Source organism: Borostomias antarcticus (assembly GCF_949987555.1).
Source record: "Borostomias antarcticus genome assembly, chromosome: 13".
Lineage (NCBI taxonomy): Eukaryota > Metazoa > Chordata > Actinopteri > Stomiiformes > Stomiidae > Borostomias > Borostomias antarcticus.
This window is the reverse complement of record NC_140246.1, coordinates 16,232,828-16,240,327: the sequence shown is the minus strand read 5'-3', so window position 1 is coordinate 16,240,327 and position 7,500 is coordinate 16,232,828. Positions and strand designations below refer to the sequence as shown.

General features: G+C 50.1%; 1 protein-coding gene across 1 annotated transcript in view; it reads left to right on the top strand.

Moving 5' to 3' along the window:
• Positions 1-7,500, top strand: part of gramd4a (GRAM domain containing 4a) — a 47,812-nt gene that overhangs the window by 1,021 nt on the left and 39,291 nt on the right. The window contains exon 2 of the mRNA XM_084448216.1: positions 4,632-4,842. Coding sequence (XP_084304342.1) covers positions 4,632-4,842 — 211 coding nt within the window. The remainder of the gene's footprint in view (positions 1-4,631; positions 4,843-7,500) is intronic.

Sequence of the window (7,500 nt, the reverse complement as noted above, 5' to 3'; positions counted from 1 at the left end):
CAGACGCTTTTATCCAAAGCGACTAACAATAATTGCATTTAACGTAGGAAAAGACAATGTACTACTACTTGCCAGAACTCACAAGTGCATCTTCTTTCGAAAACAAGTGACTAAGAGCATAATCTAGTGCTGAAGGCAAAGTGCAAGAATCGCAATCTGCTGTTTGCACAGCACAGTGTGAACTGGATGAATTGAACAGATGGTAGTCTATAGCCTATAGGATTCTCTGCGATTGAACTGTCGGTTTCATGGAAACAGACTTTTCAGTTTGAATGATGGGTCTGACTTTACTCTGGTCCTCGGGTGCCCGACTGTCCAGACGGGCTGCTCCCAACAGTCGCCTCTCTCTCGGCGAAAGATGCTGAGGTGTGGAACTTGGAGTAGAGCCAGATCTCTCCCGTCCTCTCTCTCTCTCTCTCTCTCTCTCTCTCTCTCTCTCTCTCTCTCTCTCTCTCTCTCTCTCTCTCTCTCCCTCCCTCCATCTGTCTATCTCATTATCTTCCTTTCCTGCCTGTCCATCTCTCTTGTTCTCTGTCTCTCTCTCTCTTTCATGATCGCTCTGTCTCTCATCTCTCTTTTGCTCTCTTTCCCTTTCATTCTCTCTCTCTCTTTCCCTCTTTATTTCTCTCCATCTGTTTCTGTTATTCTCTCTCTCTTCCGGTAGCAGATGCATCTGTTGAATTGAACATATGTTGAATTTTGTTTTAGTGATCAACTGTGTTCATGGGTGCAGTACCCCTTACAGACAGGCATGTAGAGAGAGAGAGAGAGAGAGAGGGAGGGGGAGAGAGAGAGAGAGGGAGAGAGAGAGGGGGAGGGAGGGAGAGAGAGAGAGGGAGAGAGAGAGAGAGAGAGCCTCATAAGCAGCATAACTTGCATGCGCAAACAGGGCTGACATCATACTGGCGATACACAGACACACGCGCACACACACACTGACACACACACACACACACACACACACACACACACACACACACACACACACACACACACACACACACACAGCTCAGCTGGAGGCGGATTGGAGATGAAGATGACGACTTTAAGATTCACTCTCTGTCAAACGGTTTTGCCCATCAGCATGCGGTTTGGCTCAGAAGCACTTTTTGTTCTATATTTTTTTGCAAATCTCATTACATCCTGACAGCAATCAATAAATAAAGAGCTCTGACGCTAAAATGAAATACAGACTGTAAGAAGTCCTTCCAATCATTTTGAGTTGCCAACTTGAAACGATTGATGGCTTACCTGCCTGTCACCCTGCCTGCCTGCCACCCTGCCTGCCTGTCACCCTGCCTGCCTGTCACCTTGCCTGCCTGCCACCTTTGAGGCCTGAAGGGAGGGGGGGGGGATTTGGCCGGCTGCATTTTTCAAGATCTTTCAAAACATTTCCTAAATCTAAGAGGAAAGCACACATTGTGTGCTGCACCTTTAACCTGAGTTTAACACTACTGTTCAACACTACTGTATAGGGTGCAGATCTAATTGTTTGAAATATAAAAAGGGGTTGACAGACAAGTGTAGACTTGCAGTTTCCGACAAACCGCTTCTACAAGTCCCAACAGTCAACAGAATTGCTCCAGGATATTTATCACAACTAGTCTAGCTGTAGTTTACCTGAAAGTCTTTGTTAGTACAGGACATCAGTTTACAAGAAGCATTCATTAATATGTTCTTTTACCAGTTCCATAGTTGAGAAGGTGTTCCACGATGAAAGAGGACAAGAGAGTTGTGTGTCAGAAATCTCTCAATCTCCCGTTCCTTCCTCTCGTCTCTCCAGAGGGTCTCAGTCAGAGAGGAGCTAGTGTCTGCTGGTAGTGCCAGAATAGAACATACCCCTTTTACCACCTGTTCAGGTGAAAACTAACGACCTAGCAGAACCTGGGCTTGAGATTGCGTAACCGTCCCTCTCTGATGGTCCAGGCGTCATGTCCGCTGGTCAGAGAAGGTCATCTCCCACATACCGTACTTTCAAAACCAGTTCCTGAGAACCCTTCACTTACAGGAGAACTGTAGTCAAAGTGACCAGTCCCTCAAAATCTCATAAACTCATTCATAATCAATTAATCACTCATCACAACCACACCTACTGTACTTTTATGCATGCTACTTTCATATTTTTCAAGCCTGTAGAATCTCACAGGCATCTGTACTTCACGCTGAGGTGTATTTTATTCAGGGTAACTAGGGTCTATGAGCTGCTGTTTTACTGTGTCGAGTCCCCTAGCCTAGGGGATGAAGCCTGCTGTATCCAGGGTCACCAGGATCTATGAACTACTACTTCACTGTGTCTCCTAGGGGCCGTTAGTCTGGCTCTCTCAATCGATACTGTACCCACACAGGTAAACAAACCAACAACAGGCTGCAGAGTGCTACACGTAACTGGGACACATACTGTATGTACTGTACTGTAGGTGTGTGTGTGTGTGTGTGCCTGCGTGCGTGCGTGTGTGTGTGTGTGTGTGTGCGCGAGCGGGTGTAGGATGTCTTTCACTGGTTCTCATTGTGTGTAGTTGTTGTTAGACCTTTAATAAAGGTGTGAGGTAGCTTTTCAGCTAGGCTCTGAGTGTTTGTGTTTGTGTGTGTGTGTGTGTGTGTGTGCGCGCGTGTGCATGCACGTGTGTAGGATGTCATTAGTGTCTATCAATGGTTCTTATTGTGTGTAGTTGTTAGAGCTTTAATAAAGGTATGAGGTAGCCTTTCAGCTAGGCTCTGAGAGAGAGAGAGAGAGAGAGAGAGAGTGTGTGTTTGAGTGTGTGTGTGTGTGTGTGTAGGATGACATAAGTGTCTTTCACTGGTTCTCATTTTGTGTAGTTGTTAGAGCTTTAATAAAGTTGTGAGTGAGGTAGCCTTTCAGCTAGGCTCTGAGAGTGTGTGTGTTTGTGTGTGTGACTAATTTCTTTGTCTTGTGTATCGTGCCTTATCCATTAGAGTGTGTGAGTGATATTGTGTGAGTGAGTGGGTGGAGGTGTGTCTGTGTCTGAATAATTGATTGAATGAAAGGATGAATGGATGAGTAGAAGAGAGGCTCTGCCCTCACAGAGCTGCTGAGAGACTGATGGAGGCAGAGCTGTTCGGCTCTGATCCCAGTACAATCTGTCATCACCTTCTCCGAAACAGCAGGCTACCCAGCCCGTGTGTGTGTGTGTGTGTGTGTGTGTGTGTGTGTGTGTGTGTGTGTGTGTGTGTGTGTGTGTGTGTGTGTGTGTGTGTGTGTGTGTGTGTGTGTGTGTGTGTGTGTGTGTGTGTGTGTGTGTGTGTGTGTGTGTGTGTGTGTGTGTGTGTGTGTGTGTGTGTGTGTGTGTGTGTGTGTGTGTGTTCCCAGCATGTCTCCTACCAATTTTCCACTTGCCCTTTACAGCCCCCCTCCCTCCCTCCCTCTTCACCTCTCCCTCCAGTGAGCACGGCCATGGTGATTCCAGTTTGCTGGAAAGTGTGTGTGTGTGTGTGCGCGCACATGTGCGTACGTATAGTACGCACGTGCGTACACGTGTGGACGCATGTGTGTACGTGAATGCTTGTGTGTGTGTGTCCGCGTTTTTAGTGTATGGTCGTGAGATGCTGGTCTTGTCTGTGAGTGTTCGGTCCAGCCAGCCAGCTCTAGGGGATCTGGGAGATCTGCTCCTAAACCAATCAGCTCTAGGGGATCTGGGAGATCTGCTCCTAAACCAATCAGCTCTAGGGGATCTGGGAGATCTGCTCCTAAACCAATCAGCTCTAGGGGATCTGGGAGATCTGCTCCTAAACCAATCAGCTCTAGGGGATCTGGGAGATCTGCTCCTAAACCAATCAGCTCTAGGGGATCTGGGAGATCTGCTCCTAAACCAATCAGCTCTAGGGGATCTGGGAGATCTGCTCCTAAACCAATCAGCTCTAGGGGATCTGGGAGATCTGCTCCTAAACCAGTCAGCTAGGGGATCTGGGAGATCTGCTCCTAAACCAATCAGCTCTAGGGGATCTGGGAGATCTGCTCCTAAACCAATCAGCTCTAGGGGATCTGGGAGATCTGCTCCTAAACCAATCAGCTCTAGGGGATCTGGGAGATCTACTCATAACCCCTCCCCCAACATCGGATCATACCGTGACCACGGACCCGCCACTGCGACCACATCCTCAATATCTGTTGGCCAGTTGTGGGTGACTGCCAATCACATGACTCTCTCAGCTCGGACTCATTCTCTGTCTGTCTGCCTGTCTGCCTGTCTGCCTGTCTGTCTGTCCTGTCTGTCCTGTCTGTCCTGTCTGTCTGTCTGTCTGTCTGTCTGTCTGTCTGTCTGTCTGTCTGTCTGTCTGTCTGTCTGTCTGTCTGTCTGTCTGTCTGTCTGTCACTGTGACACCACTCTGACTCTGCTCTGTCATTATCACTGTGACTCACTCACAGACACACTAAACCATCATCATCATCATCTTCATCACAGTGACTGAGACGAGTCCCCCGGCGTCAGTGTGTTCCTTAGACCAGTGTGGGCTAAACAGACAGGCCGTTGTCATAGCGACCTGCTGCTCGACTCCGTGGAACAGTTTGGCATAATATGTTTGATGTGTGTTTATGTTTACATAGTGTGTGGGTGGGCGATGTTTATACCGATGAGTGAGTCGATTTGATCGAGTCCTGTTTGTCCCGGCAGGGTTGCCGTACACCATGCCAAGGTGAAGCCGGGGCGTGTGGCGTTGATCACCATGCTGAAACGCCTGGACAAGATCCGCTTCCGGGGAACCAGGAGAGACGACTTCCTGGACCTGGCCGAGTCACCCAACACCTCCGACAATGAGGCCGGAGACGACGCCCCGCCCAGGACACGCCCCTCGCCCAGAGACACGGAGGAACCCAGAGAACCCGTGAGTGTGTGTGTGTGTGTGTGCGTGTGTGTGTGTGTGTGTGTGCGTGTGTGCGTGCGTGCGTGCGTGTGTGCGTGCGTGCGTGCGCGTGCAAATGACAAATTAAAGAATAAATGAGTGGAGATACATAACGAATGCAGATGCTTCCATACAGGTGTGCTGCGTGATACAGTTAACAGTTAACATCCCATCATGCTTTGTGGCATGTATGAACACGTGGAACAGGCCCAGTTGACCTTGATTTTGGCTCCAGATGGTGAGAGGAAAAGATCTAAGTGACTTTGAAAGAGGGTTCCTTATTGCGCCACAGACGACAGGAGCTTCAGTCACAAAGACCAGTCAACTGGCAAGGAGAGAGACGGTAAACAGGAAGTTGTGGTTGAGAGCGCACACTCGAGCGACGCGCCGTGACTGGGATGCTGGTGTATTAATGTGATACGCAAGGAAAAAAACAGAAGAGCGACACTTCCTCGTGACTGAGAACGTCAACGCGGGGCGTCGTCAGTCTGTGTCAGCAAGAATAGCCTGCAGACAGCTGGCCAGAGAGGCATATTATGCCAGGCTTGCAGTGTATAAACCCTTCACTACAAAGACGGAAGCACATTTCAAAGTTCAGTGGCGCAAACACCACATGCGCTGGTCTACAGAGATCTAGACCAGTTCACCGTGTTCTCGACGAGCGGGCGATAGGGGTGGGGTGTCACGCCGTGGATGTTTTCCCGTTGACTAATAAATCTGTGACAACGCCGGTGTTACCGGTATCACCGTCTAGCCTACAGTCAGAGAGCGCTTACTTTCATCTTTAACGTTAGACCTTACGTTGAACTGCGCTGTTGTGTATTTGGATGTGGTGTTGATGCCTCCACGGCTTGCCTGCGAGTGCCGATCACAGGAAGGTCAGATATAAACGTTGCACTCAGCCCCGTGCTGCTTTATAATCAGAATCTGTTTATTGCCGTGTTGTTTTGTCTCCACAGTTTGTATTTGCAGGCCAGCTGTGCAGGCATACTCCAAATTGCCTCCATAAATTGGTGTGTGAATTATATGAGCTGAACGCTGCTAGAATAAGCTACTGTACAGCCAGCTAGTTCCCCTCCCATCTCCCTGATCTCTTCACGTGAATTGAAAGTGAAACCTGATTCGTCCAGACTGCGCTCTGTGCTGCGGGAGCACGCGGAGGGGCAGATCACAGACACTTGTGTGAGTTTGATGAGTGGGCGTTGATATGCGGAAATTAACGAAATATGTCAGACGACGGTGGGGGGCGGGAAACAGCGGTGTGGCCGTGTTAAAGTAATCACTCGGTGAATACATGGTGTATGACCCAACACCGGGTAACACTGGGAACACCCACTACCGTGACAAGCCTAGTGGACGATGGTGTGGTGTGTAGAACGGTACAGGCCTGAACGCTTGGCCCCTACAGCGAGGGGGTCTGGTGGCTCTGTTGTGCTGTGGGGGGCGTTTTCCTGGAATGTTAGAGGGAAGGGTCACTGCTAATCAATACAAAGCTATTCTGAGCGATCAGCTTCCTCCTTCCCCTTCGTGTGGGTATGTTGTTGCGTCCGCTCCCCCCCAGGGGTGAGGGGATCACCCGGGCTATATATCCGGGCACACCTCCAGGAGCCATGTCACCGTTTCGTCACCCACAACCATCAGGCCACGCATTCCGTTGGGTGTCCGGTATATCGGACAGTCCTGGATGACGTGGTCTGCGCTTTGTTCCTCGGCGCCACACTCGCACGCCGCACAGGATGCCAAGCCCCATCTGTGCATCGATGAGCGGAAGCGTCCGACGCCGGTCCGGAGGTGGTTAAGCCTCACCCACGCCAGTCTGGGTAAGTCCATCCCAGTGGGGGAAGGACCAGCGGCCGGGATGAAATCACAGAGTCTGGAGGTGTTCTCCTCCCACTCCACACGCCAGGTGAAGTCCGCCCATCCTGCCTCGCTGATGTTAAGATCTCTCGATGCTGCAGGAGATCCCGTGCTGCAGGAACAAAAGGGTGTCTGGACTTGAGACGCCAGGGAGGCTCTGCTGTTACAGTGAGCCTGTCGTGGAGCAGGAGGTTAGGCTCTACGGCCCGACAGGTGAGATGTGTGTGGTTCCTGTGCAGCGGAGGCCAGCAGGCTGGATGCCTGTGAGGATGGGAAGGTTGTCAACAGGAGTGGGACGCAGGCATCCTGTCACGATGCGCAAGGCTTCGTTGATAGGCGGGTCGATGAGGCGGGTGTGAGCGCTGGGACACCACACCGGTGCGAAATATAGCAGCACATGATTATTTGATGAACTCTACCTCTGTTTGTACTGTCTATCCAGTCACACACACACATTAAGCATTCTCAGAAGCTTTGTGGATACTCAGAACCCAATGAAAGGAATAGAACGTTTTGTGTCCGAATCAAAGTTTATTCTGTGTGTACGGGTGTGTGTTCCGTTTGTTTCATTGAGACTATTTCCAGCACCCCAAGAAGTGATGTGTGTATCTTTCCTGTCCTCAGGGCTGCAGAAACTCTGCTCTAATATCCACACTTCATCATGCTGCTGCTGCTGCTGTGTGTGTGTGTGTGTGTGTGTGTGTGTGTGTGATGTCAGCCCTGTTTGCGCATGCAAGTTATGCTGCTTATGAGTCTCTCTCTCTCTCACTCTCTCTCTCTCTC